Raw genomic sequence first — 18,648 nt, forward strand, 5'->3', positions numbered from 1 at the left:
ATTTGATATTTACAAAAATCTATTCTTTTTATTTTCCACAATTCCTAAGAGAAAGAAAAGAGAGACATTTTCAACATAGCCAGCTACCTCTCCCTTACAGGTTTCCAGCTGTGTTTCTTCTCTTCGGGCTTTGTGGCACAGTGAAAGGAGGCTTGGTCTGGCCGCCAGGTTGCCTCTACTGTTTATTAGCCATGTGATTTGGACAGGTGTCCTCCCTTGCTGGGCGCTACATTTTTGTTTTTGTTTTTCTCTCTCTCAAAGTGGGGTCTGGACTAAGCCATTGGTTTCCACATTGCACTATTGTACTCTGGGAATGGTGAGTGGGGACTGTGGAGTTATTGGAGAGGATCTGGGTACCCATGTGTTGGACAAGTTTGAGGGCTGGGCAAAATAATACCTCACACATGTCTATCATATATGTGCACGAGGATACTGTTGTGGCTAACAAAATGCAATTAAAAGTGTTATGAAATTATTCCTAATGGTAATCTTCATTTTCTTAATTAAAACATTAAAATACAATTGAATTTTTCCTAATTTTGGTCATTATGACATTCTTCATGAACACACACTAAACATTCTGTTAACATGAGAAAGGTCTGGATACATCTTCTGTATTAGAAATGGGTCTTGGAATTGCAAAGGTCTGAATGATTTATGGGGTCTTTTTTAGGGTTAACATTTTGGGATTCTAAATTGCACTGTTCTGAAATGGTAGCCACTAGCTATGTGTGGCTATTTAAATCTAAATTAGCTTTAAAAAATTTAATCAGTTGTACTAGCCACATTTCAAATGTTCAATAGTCACATAGATTGGTGGTTACCATATTGGACAGTGTAGATAATAGAATATTTTCATCATTGCAGAAAGTTCTATCAGACATCCCTGTTCTAGGAGAACTGAATGACCTTATTAGTATGTTTTCCTTGACATGAGATGGTCTTACAGTCTCTTCTAATGATGTTTTTAGAAGAATATGAGTTTGAGCCTGAAGGCATTTAGCTTTTGGCTCTGTCGTTTACGGGGAAGAAGATATACATCAGTGGGTGGGGATGGTTAAGAAGCCTGGAAGATTGATCCACTCTTTGTGGGACAGTTTGCTTTGCACTTTTGATTGCACTTAGTAACATGATGCCTGCAAACAGCCATGCAGAGCAATGAGTGTTGATTCAGCCACACCCCCAACCCCCAACCCCCAACCCCCACAAATAGCCTCACCCACTCAATTGCTCAGAAACTCAGAAGCCTGTGACCAGGATCTGGATAAAGGCAGACATCAGGATTTTGCTGTGTTCCTAGCCCAGAGGAGCCACTAAAAAGAGGAAGAATGGAGAAGCCATCCAAAGCCAAGTAACATATTTCCTTCTCTTAACAGGAAAGCTTATGGGTGTGACCAGAGTCAAAGGACTGGGAGATAGGGGCAAGGGTCTCCCTTCAGAAATTTCATGGGTTATTAGACTTAAGTCTTAGTAGGAAAAAGTGGGCCAGGAGGGACAACTGGGCCTGATCATGCATCTAAAAGAAACTATTCCTCTTCTGATGAGTAAATAAATAATCTTCACTCTAGACTATTTGGAAAATGTAGATGCTAAGAGGAATTTAATCATAACTCATATTGTCATTGGAGATAATTGTTGCTAATGTTCTGAATGCTAAAAAAAAAAATTCATTCCCTGAACTGTAACATGTAATATTGTAAAGGTATTACATGCTTTTTTTTTCTTTTCTTTTCCTTTTTCCCAACTAGGGCTTTTCCTTATTCATTTGCACTAAACTGGAAAGCCAACCCAAGCTTGTGGTTTCTTTTCTTCCTCTGGCCATTTCTTTTTGCTTCAAAGTCTCTTCTCTCAGTTTGTAAATGAGAGTTGAGGTCTTTCAGTTCTTTTGCAGGAATGATGTCCATTGGCCTCACTCAGGCTTGTTTAGGAAGCTCTGCTGGCTAAAACTTTGGCTTCATGGCCACGATAGCCAGGGGGGTCAGGGGCAGTTTGTCATGTGGTTCAGGGGCAGCCTTGGCTTATCATTGGTTTGTGGCAGGATACAAAGGGTCTGGACAATTTTTAAAGTGAAACGAGACTCCACTTGTCTCTTTTCATCTGCAAAGTAATTTGGTAGAATTACGTGGGTATGTCGTGAGTTCAAACAGGGGACAGAATCGGGATTTAGTATAGAATTGGGCTGCTGATTGACTGTTAACATTCAATTCATCATTAATTAAATTTTTGTTGACCATGTTATGAATATGTTCTTTTACTAGGCACTAGGTCTACAAAAATGGACCAGACCAAATCCCTCTCTCAGAACATTTACAAATTAGTAGTCTTGATCTATAATGAAATAGACAATCACAATTTGAGTGTTGCAAGTATTACAATAGCAGCAAGTTCAGGATACTGTTGGAGCCTAGGCAGGGCGAGGCACTTAATCCATTTTAGGGGGGTCAAGGAAGTCTTCTTAGAGGATGTGCATCTAAACTGAGAAGTGGAGAATGAATAGGAAATAACATTCTTGATTGTGGACGTGAGAGTGGGGGTGAGGGAGAATGTTCCAGGTAGAAGGCATAGACAGCATGAGTAAAGACAGGCAGGTGAGAGGCAGGATGTACTTGAGAATGACAAGTTCAGTAAAGTATACCCTATGTCCATTTTGCATATTTTGCTGGTAAATGCTTGGACAATAATGTTTGCTTCAAGGTAAGCCTGTGTTGATCTCTGAGGGTGCATTTCTTTCATTCCCAAGTGTAAATGCTGCCTGTTTTGAAAGAAGACCCAGGGTCAAAGCTGCTTTCTTCAGGCAGCCCTCCTAGATTTCCTCTGGTAGAATTAAACTCTCCCTCTTCTGAATTCTCAAAGTGCTCCTGTCTTCTTGGAACTTTCCACTTTATACAACAGTTGCTAATGAATCTCTCTCCCTCTGACCTCCTGGACTATAAACAAATTGAGATCAGGCACAGTCTTACTGTCTACCAGAATCTTGGATGGTGCCTAGAACAAAGATGCCCTTCAACACAAACATGTATTCAGGATGCTGGCTCATGACTAGCACTGATCTGTGCTACTGTCTCATGAATTTTTTGAGCTTTCATGGTATTGCCTCCTTCATTGCAAATTATGCTTTCCTCTCCATATGTTTGCCCTGCCTCTTGCCACAGTCAGACTCAGGATAATTTTTAGAAGAGGATAATGGCAATTAGTTCCATCTAGTCATGCACACTGAGTTCATTGGATCGCAAGTTTTAAGTGGCATTATAAATAGTTCTTGGAGTAAGGGCTCTGCTTTGAGTGAAGACAGAACAAAATTTCTCGTGTAGTTAGCAACGCTTTTAGTGTTGTGGAGGTTTTTAGCAAGGCTTATATCCAACCATGATGCATTTGGATGGGTATATTAGTTGATAAAATAATGAAATACTTCCATAGCAGTAAGTGAATAGCTCCTGTCTTGGGCCCACTGAGTGCCCTTCTGACAGCCAAGACCCACTTGCATCCAGCAATTAATGCATCAATGTCTGGTTTAGCAGGAGGTCCAGGGCCCTGCAGTAGCACCACGGCTGGGGCACTTTGATAGGTTAATACCCATGCCATTGGTATTTTGACTACTACCTCTGCTTACCAAGTGTGTCTGTCAGTGATACTGAGGTATTTCCTGCTAAAGAAAACAGGATTTGGGGGCATTTTGGATAAAAGAGAGCTGAGCAGGAGATTGCAGAGAGTAGCGATTCCAACCCACTGATTTTTATCATTTACTAACTGCATCACCTTAGGTATGATGCTTCACCTCTACTCAGTTTTCTTGTCTGTGAAAGAGGGATATAAATTCATTCCTTTATCCATCCATTCATCCGTCCATTCACCCACTCACCCATTTATCCATCTGATAAATAACTGTGCCAAACTGGAAATGTTGACTGATGGTGACCAGACACATATTTAGGGGATTCAGTTTGGGGAACTTACCATAAATCTAGTTTTTAAGGTCAAATGAGACATCGAGAGGGAAAGCCTTTTGAAAGTGCAAGGGACTTGACTGATGTTGAGGTGTCCAGTACGTCAATAATATCCACTCAAAGAACAGGCTGGGGCATTGCTGTGCACACTAACATTCAGTAAGGCCCTTCCGCACTTCAGGTATTCATGACATTTGTCTAAATCTCACATAGGGCCAAAGGTCTATGAGTCAGTTTTCATTTAACTATTTGTTGAAAGCCTCTGTGTTCCAGATGTTATCTCCTTCCCGCCAAAGAAAAAACTTAAAGAGCTCTACAATCTTTGCTGAATGTAAAAACAATGCACAATCTTTATAAAAATGTGAAACAATGCAGGAAAAAATATAAAGACAAAAAGTAAAATTAATCCCAAATCCTACATCCCAGAGAGAAATACTTATTTTTGATGTAAAATTCTCTTCAGGCATCTTTCTGTGCATATATACATTTTTATACACAAATTGTATCACATTATTCATGCTGTTCTATAACCTACTTTTCCTCTGAGCATTATCAACATACCCTGAAAGTTTTATTACTGGGAAAATGATGGAAAAGAACTGTTTAACATTAAAATGGACTATATTCTCTTTTTTCTTTCATCATAGCATTCTAGAATTGTGTCGAATCGTTTTCTTGCATTTTCCCCTTGAACTAATGAAGTTTGCGCTTAGGTCTTGTGAAGTGGGCATCTTTTCAATTCAGTCAATACAGGGCAGGCACAGTGGCTCACACCTGTAATCCCAGCACTTTGGGAGGCCGAGGCAAGTGGATAGCTTGAGCCCAGGAGTTCAAGACCAGCCTGGGCAACATGGTAAAATCCCGTCTCTATAAAAATACAAAAATTAGCCAGACATAGTGGTGCGCATCCATAGGCCCAGCTACTCGGGAAACCGAGATGGAAGAATTGCTTGAGCACGGGAGGTGGAGGTTGCAGGGAACTGAGCTTGTGCCATGCACTCCAGTCTGGGTGACAGAAAGATAACCTGTCTCAAAAAAAAAAAAAAAAAATTCAACAAATACTTGCTTGCACTGCATGATATTCCATTGTGTGGACAAAATTAGTCTCCAGTTGATAAGTATTTGAGACATTTCCCACGTAATTATTCTATAATTATCACCCTTGTGTATTCAGCTTTGTCTATGTGCAATTGCATCCTCAGGACAAATTCCTAGGAATGGGAAGGCAGAGGTCAAAGGTTTTTAAACTTTAATTTGTATTTGTGTCAGGGGCTATTAAGGGACAAGAGAAGTGTAGGCTGTGGGAGGTTGAGATTTAGCTGAAGTCTTGAAACTTCAGTCTCATGGCACAAAGAACATGGCAGAAAGTGTTTAGCAGGAAGCTGAGAGTGAATGCTGTTAGCTGGTGGTGGCAGGGGCAGGTTGAGGGGGGGCAGTCATCGAACGTTGGAATCAGTGTCAGCAGTGATTGAACTACCTTGCTTTGGAGTTCTTAAGAATAGCCTAGATGGCATCAGATAGGGGATTTCTGGGAGATTCCAGTGTAAAGGCAAAGTTTGGGGCTGGATTCCTTTCAGTTCAACAAACATTTAGAGAGTGCCCCTCAGGGTCAGGCGTGGGGTATGGAGGAAAACACACCGGCTTCTGGCGTCCAAGGGCTCTCAGTCCAGCAGGGGACATACAGTGGTCAACAGGAACTGCAATTCAGAGTGGATGTCTCCAGTGGGATCCTGCCCCAGGGGAGGCAGTACATTGACTCTAGGTGGGCACAGTGCTGGCAGGCAAAGAGAACACTTCATAGGAGACTGGGAACTTGAAGGATGAGTGAGAACTCCTCAGGCAGGAGGGGAGGGGGCCCCAAGTCTCAGCAGTAGAGAGGCTGGAGGCCAGGAGAGAGAGTGGGGCACTGCGGTCCAGGCTCGCCAGAGCATAAAGCAAGGAATGGGAGGGTTGGTCCTTTGAGACTGTTTCCCACACCCGGGCCAGCCACCTCTTCTCATGCCTTAGGCTTTCTTATTTCCTTAACTCGTCTAGGCTGGGCTTCCTTGTAGGGAGGACTGGCTTTGCAGTTACTCTTTATGTAAAGTAAAGATGTCTAGGAGGCATGTGATAAAGGTCAATTTTGGAAGGACTCTGGTTTGACAGCAGGCCCTCTACTTGCAAAGCGTCCTGCCAGTGTAGGCGATACAGCTGCCCCTCAATGCTTGCCCTGGGGGCCTGCCACAGCACAGTACTGCAATGGCTGGAGGAGCCACCTCTGCTCGTGGTCCAGTACCTTGGGAACAGTAAGCCATGTCCTTGGGCAGGGTTGGACATGTAATTTGCATGGCTCAGTGCAAAATGAAAACGTAGAGCCCCTGAAGTTTAAAAGGCAGGAAAAAAGTCTTTTCTATTTTCCACAGTCTTTCTCATGATCTGTCATGGTGTTTTTATTTGGGTTTATTAATAATGTCATGTTCTCTGAAGCACAGGGATGCTTGTGGGGCAAGTGCAGAGCCTCACAGGTACCCGGAGCTCCCCTCCACAGGAATCACCTAAGGTCCCTGTGCCTGACACGGACTCTTCTGCACCTGCGAAAGGCGGGAGAGATGGCTGGGCCAGGGAGGGGGAGCAGGTGGCCAAGAACCTGTCCTGGAGAGGCAGGGAGGCAGTGGGAGGAGGAGGAACACACAAGAGTGAAGGCCCTAAGCCCCTGGCACATGTACCCTGTCCCATCAGACTTCTCTTATAAAACACAATTTCAGATTCTTATGAAGAATTGCAAGGTGGTGACTGCAGAGCATTGCACCCCAAGTTCAAGTCCCTTTCTGAGCCTGGGACACTCTGTGATTGCATTGGTTGCAGGTTTTGTTCTTGAGGTTGACGGACTTCATTTGCACTCACTCCCCACCCGGAGGCTCACCCTAATTCCGCTGGAGCAAGTGGAGTTGGTCGTCAGGACCATGATGAGGTCATCAGGACTCCTGATGGATCAAGTGGATGGGAAACAAGGCTCCTGAGAGGCTGGTGCCAGTTGTGACTTGTGTCTGACCTCTGGCAAATCCATGGATCCTTCTTTGACCCTGGATGGCCCCATCCTCTAGCCTCTGAGGGTCGTAGTCCAGGTCAAATGAGAAATCCAGTGTTCTATGCTGGGCTGTGACGAAGAACCGCGATTACACTGGTTCTGTGGTCCCAAGAGTTGGAAGGGGAGATTACGGCACAGTGGCCATGTCTGGGAGCCAGAGCTGGGTTAGGAGGGCCCATGTCTATCCTGAGTGACCACTTAGCAGGGCTACGGTTGTGTAGAAAACATTCCAGCTTAGTATAGGAGGATATACTTAGTGACCTTTGGGGCCTCTCCCTACTCCGAGATTTTGTGATTTTTGTAATAAAGTTTTAGGAACACTAGTATTCATTCATGTGCTCATTCAACACACTCAAATGCCACACTCTTCCAGATGCTGGGGACAAAAGGCAGAGAAGGCTGTGTCTGCTGCTGAGGAATTTTTAACTGTAAAAAACCATAACATTTACCATTGTAACTATTTTAAGTGTACAGTTTAGTTGTGTTAAATATATTTATGCTGTTGTACAACAGATCTCTGAAAGTTTTTCATCTTGTAAAACTGAAACTATACCCATTGAAAAACAATTCCCCATTTCCCTTCCTCTCAGCCCCTGGCAACTACCATTCTACTTCCTGTTTCTTAGTGTAACTACCTATACTATCCACACCTCGTGTAAATGGAATCATATACTATTTGTCTTTTCATGCCTAGCTTATTCACTTAACATAATGTCCTCAAGGTTCATCTGTGTTGTAGCATGTGACAAGATTTCCCTTATTGTTAGGGCTGAATAATCATACATTATATGTCTGTATCACGGTTTTGCTTATCCTTTCATCCATTGATGGATAATGGGTTGCTTTTATCTCTTGGCTATTATCAATAGTGCTGTTACAAATATGGGTGTGCAAATCTCTCTTCAAGATTCTATTTTCTATTCTTTTGGATATATACCCGGAAGGGGTATTGCTGGGCCACATGGTAGTTCTATTTTTAATTTTTTGAGTAACCGCCATTCTGTTTCCTAAAGTGTCTGTACCATTTTACATTCCTGCCAACATTGTGTAAGGATTCTAACTTCTTTATATCTTTGTCACCACTTGTTATTTTCTGTATTTTTATTTTTTAAGTTTTTAGAGACAAGATTTTACTCTGTCGTCTAGGCTGGTGTGCAGTGGTGCCATCTTGCCTCCCTGCAGCCTTGAACCTCTGGGTTCACGTGATCTTCCTGCCTCAGCTTCCTGAGTTGCTGGGTCTATAGGTGTACACCACCATGCCTGGCTAATTTTTAGATTTTTTTTTTTTTTTTGTAGAGACTGGGTCTTGCTGTGTTGCCCAGGATGGTCTCAAATTCCTGGTCACAAGTGATTCTCCCACCTTAGCTTTTTGTGCGTGTGTGCCAGGGCAGGGAGTAGTAGCCATCTTGATGGGTGTGAGGATTGTACTCTTGCAGAGGGCCAGGCATGTCAACAGATGCAAGCAGTTGGGTATCTGGGGCTGGATAAATGTCAAGTCAGGGCACCACAGGGCAGCTGTGGGGAGGTTGGATCTCACTGATGATGGCATCAAGAAAGGCGTTAGTGTGGAGGCCGCCCTAGGGCTGAGAGACTTGAAAGGTGTTTGTCAAGCGCCTTGTAACGTGCCATTGATGTACTGCGAGACCTTGGGCAAGTTGATTCATCTGTCTGAGCCACTGTTTCTCCATTCCTGAGAGGATGGGCTGCGTCAGGCTGCAGCACGAGGGAAGTATGGAATTGTGAAACAGTCTGCCAGTTTATCTCCCTTCGCCCCAGGTACCATGATTTCAACCTTTGCCCCAGGTGGTTTCCAGTGTAAAGCCCTCAGAGCTGGTGCCTCCAGGCCCCTTGCACGGAGCCTTTTTCATGGTCAACCGTAAACAAGCCAACATGTACCCAGCGCCCTGCTCCCAGCCCCCGGCATCTGAGTACTTTGGCTGGTGGCTCAGATGACCTCAGCTGTAGCTGTGGGAGGCTTTGGGATCTTGGCTGTCCAGCTGACTGCCTGCTGGGGGCAGGGGCATTTATTCTGCGTGACAGAAGGTAACATCTGTGGCTGGAGAGATAAGGAGAGTTTCTGTCTGAGTCACTGGAGGAAATGGGAAAAAGAAAAACCTCCGACTGAGGAAAGAATCCTCAGGTTGCAGCAAGAGCAGCTGATGTGCCATTCTTCTGGCCTAAACCTGGTCAGAAGCAGGCTTAGGCTCTCTGAATATTGCCTGGGTCTGGACTTTGTGCAGAGCCCCAGCCGCCCATCCTGAGGGGAACTAAGATGTGCGTGCCAGGGACTCACAGACCATTAGCGAGCGAGGGCAGCGCCCCCTGCTGGTGATAAATGCAGCAGAGCCGTGGGCTCCCACAGGCACCACCAGCCTGGAAATCCTCCACCTCTCCATCCTCCACGCCCCTTTGCCAAGAGAAACTGACATGTTTCTAGACTCTAAGGTTCACATTTTGGTCTATGGGTTGCGCTTGGTTTTTTAGCTTATAACTGATGTGTATAATTAATGTGGTGTGGTTCATAAATCGATGGCACACCTTACTTTTTTCTCCTTGATCTCATTGACTGTCACAGCAGCCCAGTGAGACAGATTTTAATGGAACTTGGTGAAGACTCCATAGCTAATAAGCGGTGGAGCCAGGATTTGGACTCAAAGTGTGTAATCCAAAGCCCCACTTTCCTCCCTCCCACTAAATCTCATTGCCAGGCCCTGGCTTCGGAGAACTCAGTAGCTGAGATTTATACAGCCCCCACATCCCCATGCTGTCTTGACGTGTCTGCTCTCAGTCTAGCCACATCTTTCCCTGTACTATGGAGGGGCTGTTGCTCGCCACGTTTCTGCCGAATGAGCTGCTGTGCCGCGTGGTGATAATGACAGAGGAAAACTTATCTGAGCCGGAGGCCCAAGCAGGTGTTTTGCACCAACCCCCTCCAAGGGTTCCAAAGGTGGAGAGAAAATGTCTGAATCAGACAGCAAGATGCTGATGGATATTTACAGCTGTGATCCTTGAGGGAGAGGAAACAAACTCCGTTTTCTAGGTGATGGGACAGAGGCACAGAGAGGTGAATGAAGCAACTTCGTCAATGTCACCTACAGAATGAGATACAATGCATGGCCATTGGCTTTGATGCCCTTGCTTTTTTCCACGTATTCTGTTGAACCGTATGAAATTGCCATCTGAACGGGTCAAAAACAGTTGACTGTAAGCAACTTCATATGTTTCAACTTAATGTCATGCTGCTTCCCAGGGCACTGCAAAATTCTGCAAGTACTCCCAAGTTCTCAGAAAAAGTTATGCATAAGAGTAGCCTAATCTATTTTAGGTTATTTTAAAAATCAGTAATTTAAGCATAGTGATGATGATGGTGATGATGATGATGACAATATCAACAATAGCAGCTAACTCTGAAGGAACCCTTAACATATACCTGGCCCTATGCTAAGCCCATGCATTATTTCATTTAATCCTTCCAACTGCCCTATAAGGTAGATTCTATTATCACCTCATTTTTAGAGATGAGGAACCTAACCCCATCTCTACTAAAAATTAGCTGGGCATGTTGGCACATGGCTGTAATCCCAGCTACATGGGAGGCCGAGGCAGGAGAATTGCTTGAACTGGGACCGGGGAGGTGGCTGCACTCCCGAGGACCTGAGATCACGCCCCTGCACTCCAGCCTGGGCTACAGATCGAGACTCCATCTCAAAAACAAACAAACAAACAAACAAGCAAACAAAAAACAGTGAAAATCTGGCCCGGCATGGTGGCTCAAGCTTGTAATCCCAGCACTTTGGGAGGCCAAGGCAGGTGAATCACCTGAGGTCAGAAGTTCAAGACCAGCCTGACCAACATGGAGAACCTCGTCTCTACTAAAAATATAGGTGGGAGCCTGTAGTCCCAGTTACTCCAGAGGCTGAGGCAGGAGAATTGCTTGAACCTGGGAGGCAGAGGTTGCAGTGAACTGAGATTGAGCCACTGCCCTCCAGCCTGGGTGACAGAGGAGACTCTGTCTCAAAAGAAAAAAAAAAAAAATATATGACTGGGTGCGGTGGCTCACGCCTGTAATCCCAGCACTTTGAGAGGCTGAGGTGGGTGGATCATCTGAGGTCAGGAGTTCAAGACCAGCCTGGGCAACATGGTAAAACCCAGTCTCTACTAAAAATACAAAAAATTAGCTGAGCATGGTGGCAGATGCCTGTAATCCCAGCTACTTGGGAGGCTGAGGCAGGCGAATCGCTTGAACCTGGGAGGCAGAGGCTGCAGTGAGCCGAGATCATACTCCAGTCTGGGTCATGAGACTGAAACTCCGTCTCAAAAAAAAAAAAAAAAAAAAAAAAAAAGTGAAAATAGTGCATTGGAATATTTGGTTAATCAGGGCACACTCTGTCTGTCTCAGCCAGGCTTCCATGAGAGGATTAAGCCCTGGCACTCAGAGGCATCCACTGTATGTAATACATTTTCTCTGCTATGCATTTAGAATGCTACTAGTTATGTACTATTCCTGGGAGAATTGAGAAAAAAAATCGCACAAGTCATTTTCTGTGGTTTTAATGAGGTGCACTGAGCAAGAAAGGCCGCTAGATGGTGCAAGCAGCCACACTTTCCTCTTCACTTAGTTGTGTCCTGTTCACCTCCCTGTTCTCTCATGGTCACTGTCAAAACCAAGTGGACAGTACAATGTTAATAGAATGCCTCCCCGGTTGTTCGTGTTTGCTCACTTACTTGCTTATCTAAGATAAACTTGTGACCTTGATCCAGATGTATCTCAAATTCAATGGGCTATCTAAAATTCAATTTCCTAGAAGCGAAATCTCTAAACTTTTTATTGTCCATCGGATTATAATTATTTGTTATTCATAAATTCTTGTATTAAGGTACTGACAAATTAGAATGTTGATTTATCGATATGTAATGGACAGTGAAAACAGTGGCTTCAATAGATGGAAATGGACTTCTCTGTCATGGAATAGTTAGGAGGGAGACAGTCTAGGGTCAAAGTGGCAGCTCTGCTCCATGAGGGAACACAGGGACCCAGCCTCTGTGTCCCTGTAGCTCTGAAATCCTGACAGTGTTTCACTCATCTGTGAGGCCCAGGATGGTTTGCTGAATTATCCACATTCCAAGTAGCAGGATAGAAGAAAATTTTGGCAGGATGCAACATGACACCTGTCTTTCAGGACAGAGCTAGAAGTTACAGCATCATATTGACCAACGTCCTATCAGTTAAAAATGATCACACGGCCACATCAGCTATCAGGCACCAGGCTGCAATGGATGCTAGGAAAGGCAGTTTTGGAATTTTGGTGGCTGTGTGCCCAGCCGAAAATTGGCAATTCTGTGAAATTGGCATTACCATGAAATGGAAGGAAGAAAGCATAGCAGGAGGCAACATTCAAAAACAGAGATAAACAATGAGAGAAAGTGTTCATAAATAGAAGTTTCAATATTTCCTTCCTGCACTGCCATGGATGGTCTTGCCCAGACCCCAGAGTATGCCTACCCTTCCTTGGAGACCATGGCCCTCTGGGGTTGTTTGGTCTTTCTCAGACACATTTGTGTGGTCCTTCTGAAAATAACAGAATGCTTTGCTTACAAACATCAGCTCCCTGTACTGCTACATTATTTGCAGGGCCGAGTGCAAAAGAAAACATGGAACTCCTTGTTTGACAATGATTTCGAATTTCAAGATGGTCACAGCAGAGCAATAAAGCAAGCATGGGGCTTGTCTATGCATGGAGCCCAGTGCACAAGAGGCACATCTGTGAAACCGGCCCTGCTCACTTCTTATTGGGAGATGACAGAAAAGGCATTAAAAGTTCTCACTGACTTCTTATAATGGCTATGTAAATTATGGCAGTCAACATCTATAAAACAATGCAGAGTAAATTAACACTCAGAATGGGACTAGATATTCGAATTTAATGACGTGGTGGCAGCAGTCCCCTAGTGCATGCTTTAGGAGTGCTTCTCAGACTTGTGATGCTGGGCATACATTCCTGGAAGTTCAAGAGAATCTGTGTCGTGATGTCATATTGAGTGTTCTTTGCATGACCACCTTCTGAGGGTAGGTTAGTATTATGTTTAAGAATCCTGGTAGCTTACTTTCCTCTGGATTCTGGGACAAAGACTATGTCCACGTGGCCTGGAAATAGGTGGCCCATGCAGTTTCCCTGGGCCAGATTGTCTGGCTCCCATGCACAAGGACCCGAGTATGCACAGGGGAAAGGGTGGCCTGGGGCCAGGTCTGGGAGTTCATTACCGGGAAGGCTAGAGTGGGCAGGATGTAAGTTCAGGTTATGGTGGTAGAGGCAAACGTTGTCTAACATTAGGCCAAGGTTGTATATAAGGAATACACGGATCGATCAGAAACTCGGGAGACCTGAAAGACTTCAGGGGGTAGAATATATAAGAAGGCAATGGCACAGAAGATAAACTGTGAACAGCCACAACTCAGACCCACAATGTCTTATTCACAATTCCCAAATCCATACAGTTCTGAAAACTGAAAGTTTTCTCTCAGTGTGGCACAAACTCTTGTTGTACTACCTGATGTGAGGCTATTTATTGTCTAAGTAATATATATTCTAAGTAATATATATATTTGCTATAGAAATAATAATGTATTTTATGATAAAATATTGTCATAGACTCTAATGGACGATTACTTAATACTCTGTCTCCTAAAATCAGAAAGATTATAAATTTCACAACATATTGGACTCTAAAGATTTGGGGTAAAAGAGGTGGGCTTGTAATATATATGATTTATTGCACATTTATTATGTGCCAGGCACTATTCTAAGCACTTTACATGTATCAATGTAGTTAATACTCATGATACTCTATGAGAGAGAGCTGGCCCACCATTGGCCCTAGTAAGAACACTGGAGCCCAGAGAACTTCTGTAATTCGCCCAGGGTCATAGATGGTCAGTAGGCAGTAAAAAAAAAAAAAAAAAAAAAAAAAAAAATGGCGTTGGGAGGCTGAGGCAGGTGGATCATGAGGTCAGGAGATCGAGACCATCCTGGCTAACATGGTGAAACCCCGTTTCTACTAAAAATACAAAAAAATTACCCGGGCGTGGTGGTGAGCACCTGTAGTCCCAGCTACTCGGGAGGCGAGGCAGGAGAATGGTGTGAACCCAGGAGGCGGAGCTTGCAGTGAGCTGAGATCCTGCCCCTGCACTCCAGCCTGGGTGACAGAGTAAGACTCCATCTCAAAAAAAAAAAAAAAAAAAAAAAAGCAGGTCTCTTGGGAGCCTAGTTTTATGGCCTAGAAGTGAGTCAGATAGCTCCACAAGAATCAACGACCAATCTCATTTTGGGAAAAAAAAGTATCCAAACTCATGACTTGGCTGAAGCAATTCAGCAAGTCAGTAATAATAGCAAATGCAGTTGCTAGGTAAGGCAAGAGCCTTCATGAAAGACATTTTCTTTCTGTTATCCAGGTTTCTAATGAGGCTGCTCAGCAACAGTAAAATCCGTGCTGACCCTTTGGGAAAACCATGGGGCATTTGAGTAGCCAGGATACATTGATAGAATTCACAGTTTTGTATTTAAATATCCAAGGAGCAGTTCAGTTTTTGTTTGTTAAATTGGATTTTTGGCTTGTCAAATTTTGTAATAATTACCCTAAGTTTTGAAAACCTTTTCACTGGTTTTTTGTAGCAGCACCATTTGTTTTAGTAGAAATCTTACTTTAATGTTTTTCTTAGAATTTGTACTTCTAGTTAATAGCTGGGTGTGCAGGCTGGTATTATCTTACTTTATTGATGTTCACGTTATGTAAGACAGAATGCCAAACCCTGACTAAATAAAAATAGACCACATTTATTGCTTCTTCTCAATGTTCGAAACTCATTAGAGAGCTGAATTGGTTTAGTTTGACAAGATTTGTTCTTTATGAAGCTTTACTGAATCCCTTCTTACAACTTTATATATCACAGGGTTTATTGTCTGGTGATTTCTTTTCATGGTTTTTTTCTTTCTTTCCAGAAATGGATGCAATGTGCATATCATGAATAATGGATGATTTTATTTATATAATTGTTATAAATGATTGTAAGAGAGTTAGACAGGAATGTTAATTTATCAGCAGGAATATAAGAAGGTTTCATTGATTTGTAAATTATCTTTGGCATTTGAAAAAAAATTCTCATATTTTCCTTACAAAATCTTAATAAATGCTTACCTTTGCATACAAAAGTAACATAGATGAATATTCTAATATGTTCAACTTTTTTTGGAGCAAAAATGGTACTTAGATGAACTAATATCACTGTAGCCTGATGGTGAATTACTGAAGTTTTTTATTGGTAGAATGGACCTTTTCCTTTTTGGCTGCTCTGCACCTTTAAATTTCCTTTCCAGTTTGTAGATTCTTCCCAAGGTAAAAGCCATAAACTTGCTCCTAGCTTCCCTTGCAGCTAGAATGCAGGCATGTTACACAGGCTTCACCAACCAGATGGCTTGCATTTGAGATTTTGAATGTAAAGCTAGTGGCACAAATAAACAGGTATAAAGTGAACCATTCTGGTGTGGGGAAGGGCAAATAGGCTTGTTTTCTTAGAGAGGGGAGTAGCAGAGGTTCTGCAGCATCCTCCAGTTCCCAGTGGGGTGGATGCGCAGTGTCTGTGTCCAGAGGTGGGGTCTCCCCAGGGCTATCTGTGGTGAGGTTAGCACTGTTCCTGGCTTTATAATCTTCGAGCCTGGTTCTCTGCGCCTCCTTGAAAATCTGAAAACGGTTTCATAGCCTTTAACACATTCTTTTTCTGTTTAATCAAGCCAGAGAGGGTTTCTGTGGTTTGCAATTAAGAAATCCAATGGATACAACTGGAATCTGAGAATAATGACAAGGAAATAAGATTCTTTCATACATATCTCCCTTCACTGTTGAAAGTTATCAGTAGAATAGGGTTATTTGCAAGGTCATTCTTATAGGAGTCATCATTTACTTAAACTGATTCACTGTTGAGAATAGCCTTCTAGAGAAAGTGAGGCACACCCAGGCAAGGTGTTTTTAAGGGAAATGGGGGTGACTTAATTACCAGTGAAATAGGTATTATTATGAGCTTGGAACTCATCAGTGTGAATCAGTGAGTTTGGAATTCACCAATGGCCTTGGGAATGAGGTCTCCTGAGGATTAAAAGATGAGCTATAAAGAAGTCCTGACTAGAGGTCCTCTGGAATGTTCCAGGTTCTTGACTTGAGAGGTGTTAAGGGGGTGGTTGAAACAAAGAATACAGTCTTACTTGGAGGCCCGTGATGTGATTCGTTGATTCATTCATTTAACACCTGTTTTATTGAGTGGCTACTCTGCCCCATGCACATGCATGAGACGCAGCAGTGAACTGGGCAGGGCTTTCATTTGGTGCTCTGGAGTTTCAAAGTGTTTTCACATTTAGGTAGGGAAAGGAGAACAGCCTTTACAACTGTAGACGTTAAAAATTGGAGAAGTTGAATAATTTATCCACAGAGATATAGACAGTAACTAGTAGAATTGAGAATTAACTTCAGCTCTTTTGGTTCCAGAATCCTATTTTCTTTCCAGGACACTAGTGCCTCTTAGCTGCCAGAGCTCATGCTTGCTGTTTCTTCCCTTTTCTAGGGAGGAAGTCTGCATCAAGGAAGAATTAACTTGGTTAATACAGAGGCAGGTCTCCTCTTTCTGGGGCTGGTGGTCTTTCTGCTGCCCTTCAATTCTACTACTCTACGCTGACTCTGTCATTTATATCTTGATTGGAGACATGGTATTGAGGGCTGCCCTTGATGGGTAACATGCAAGGAAGGGAAGACATTGGGGTACATGAGATGTCTTTGTCATGAGGGGTCAGTACCATCAAATAAAGTCAAGTGTGAGAACTGGGGAGAGAGGAAGCACATGAAAGCACATGAAAATTTATTTCATTCTTTTTCCCCTAGGGCTGGAGCCTTCTAAGAGACGCGTGTTCCACCCTTAGTGATACCACAATCTAGTGGGCAAGATAAGTATGTACACGACTGAGTCATTCCTAGCCTCAGGGCTGTGGCTCTTGTACATTTTCCTACTAGATGGCATTAGTTTCTTTTTTTAGAATTGAAATTTTTATTGAGATAATTGTAAATTATTGAGAAATGTAGATAACATGCAGTTGTAAAAAACAATACAGACAGGTCCCACGTACCCTTTAACCAGTTTTCCCCAAAGGTAACATAGAAAAATATCACAACCAGGATATTGACATTGATAGAATCCACTGATCTTATTCAGATTTCCCCAGTTTGACTTGTACTCTTGGATGTGTGTGGATGTGAATGTGTGTATTTAGTTCTATGTAATTTTATCACATTAGTTTGTATATTCGCCACCACAGTCAGGATACAGAATAGCTCCATTGCCACAAGGATCCCACATGTTGTCCATGTCTATTTTTTATAACGACACCTTCCTCCCTCCCTGACTTTATCTTTTTTGTCTCATGTGTTCTTAGTGCCTATAAAGATACTTAATAAATTTGTGTTATATGAATAAATGAACCAACAGTGCCGTAAGATATACACATAAACGCATGCATAGTGGATTTGGAGGGCAGAGGAAGGAGCTATTCATTTGAGCTGGGCAGGACTTAATGGTGAGCACCATGGACACTCATGACTTGGACGGGCGAGCATAGTGACTAATCTCCTGTGCTCAGAGAGGGAGTGCCTGGGTTCAAATTCCCTTTCTACCACGTTTTGTCTGAGTGGCCCCAGGGAAGTGGCTTAACTTGCTCAGGTTCCTCATCTTTAAAATAGAGATGACACTAGTACCTGCTTCAGGGATTGCTGTAGGGTGGAAGGGGCTGGTGCATGTACAACACTGGGCAGAGTACCTGGCACGTGGTAGGACTTAATAAGTAGATGTTGCTGTTCATGCTCTTGGTCTTTGTAGTTTGAGGAGAGCCTCTGATGACTTGGGATGCAGGTCACATCTACACCTGCCTTTGTGAGGAGGCATGGGTTGAGCATCTTCCTGGAGACTCCCATGGCTGACTCCCACCTCCACCCTACTGCGGTTCTGCTATTCTTGACGTGTCCTTTCTGCTATTGTTTTGAATATGGTGTTTACAGGATCCATTAATGACTTCGGAAACATCCTTTGGTGATAGGCTTTAAAGTTATCAAGAGACCCCAAAGCCATAAGGGCGAGAACAGCAAACCTACATCCTTTGAGGCTTTGGAGGCCCTGCCTGCATTTTCCATGGTATCTCTTATTGTATCTCATGGGGAAGATGATATGTTAATGGGAAGTTGTAAATCTGCCCATTAACCAGGGCAGGGTCTTGTGTACCAGCAGATCCACCAAAACTGCATGGTCAATGGATATATTTTACACCAGCCTGCGCTTCTTCCATGGAGGCTGGTAGGAGACGGGAAGAATCAGCTCTCTTTCTCTTTCACTTCCTCTTTGTGGGATCAAGGAGGGGTGTTTACTAGGAATCTGATCTGGGATTCGTGTGTCTGGACCTCTCTTGGTTCCACTGAAATTCACTTGCTATGTACACATCTGTTGTGAGAAAAATAAATCGTCTTGGTTTACAAAAGCAAAGGGCAGTTAGGAAGTACAGCAGGATATGGGTTAAGAAACCCTCACAACACTGCCAAGTACCCAACCCA

General features: G+C 43.3%; 1 protein-coding gene across 3 annotated transcripts in view; it reads left to right on the plus strand.

Annotated features, from left to right (window-relative positions):
- The first annotated feature begins 1,236 nt into the window (after window positions 1–1,236).
- Window positions 1,237–18,648, plus strand: part of FER1L6 (fer-1 like family member 6) — a 213,970-nt gene continuing 196,558 nt past the window's right edge. For 2 of the 3 annotated variants that reach the window (XR_013397421.1, XM_077944008.1), the window contains exon 1: window positions 1,243–1,351. Coding sequence is in view for 2 of the 3 variants with exons in the window: in XM_077944008.1 (XP_077800134.1) it covers window positions 1,329–1,351 (23 nt within the window). In the remaining variant the exon portion in view is untranslated. Of the gene's footprint in view, window positions 1,352–18,648 lie in introns of all 3 variants that reach the window. The other variant, XM_077944009.1, reaches the window with a different exon arrangement.

This window comes from Macaca mulatta, chromosome 8, assembly GCF_049350105.2.
Source record: "Macaca mulatta isolate MMU2019108-1 chromosome 8, T2T-MMU8v2.0, whole genome shotgun sequence".
Classification (NCBI taxonomy): domain Eukaryota; kingdom Metazoa; phylum Chordata; class Mammalia; order Primates; family Cercopithecidae; genus Macaca; species Macaca mulatta.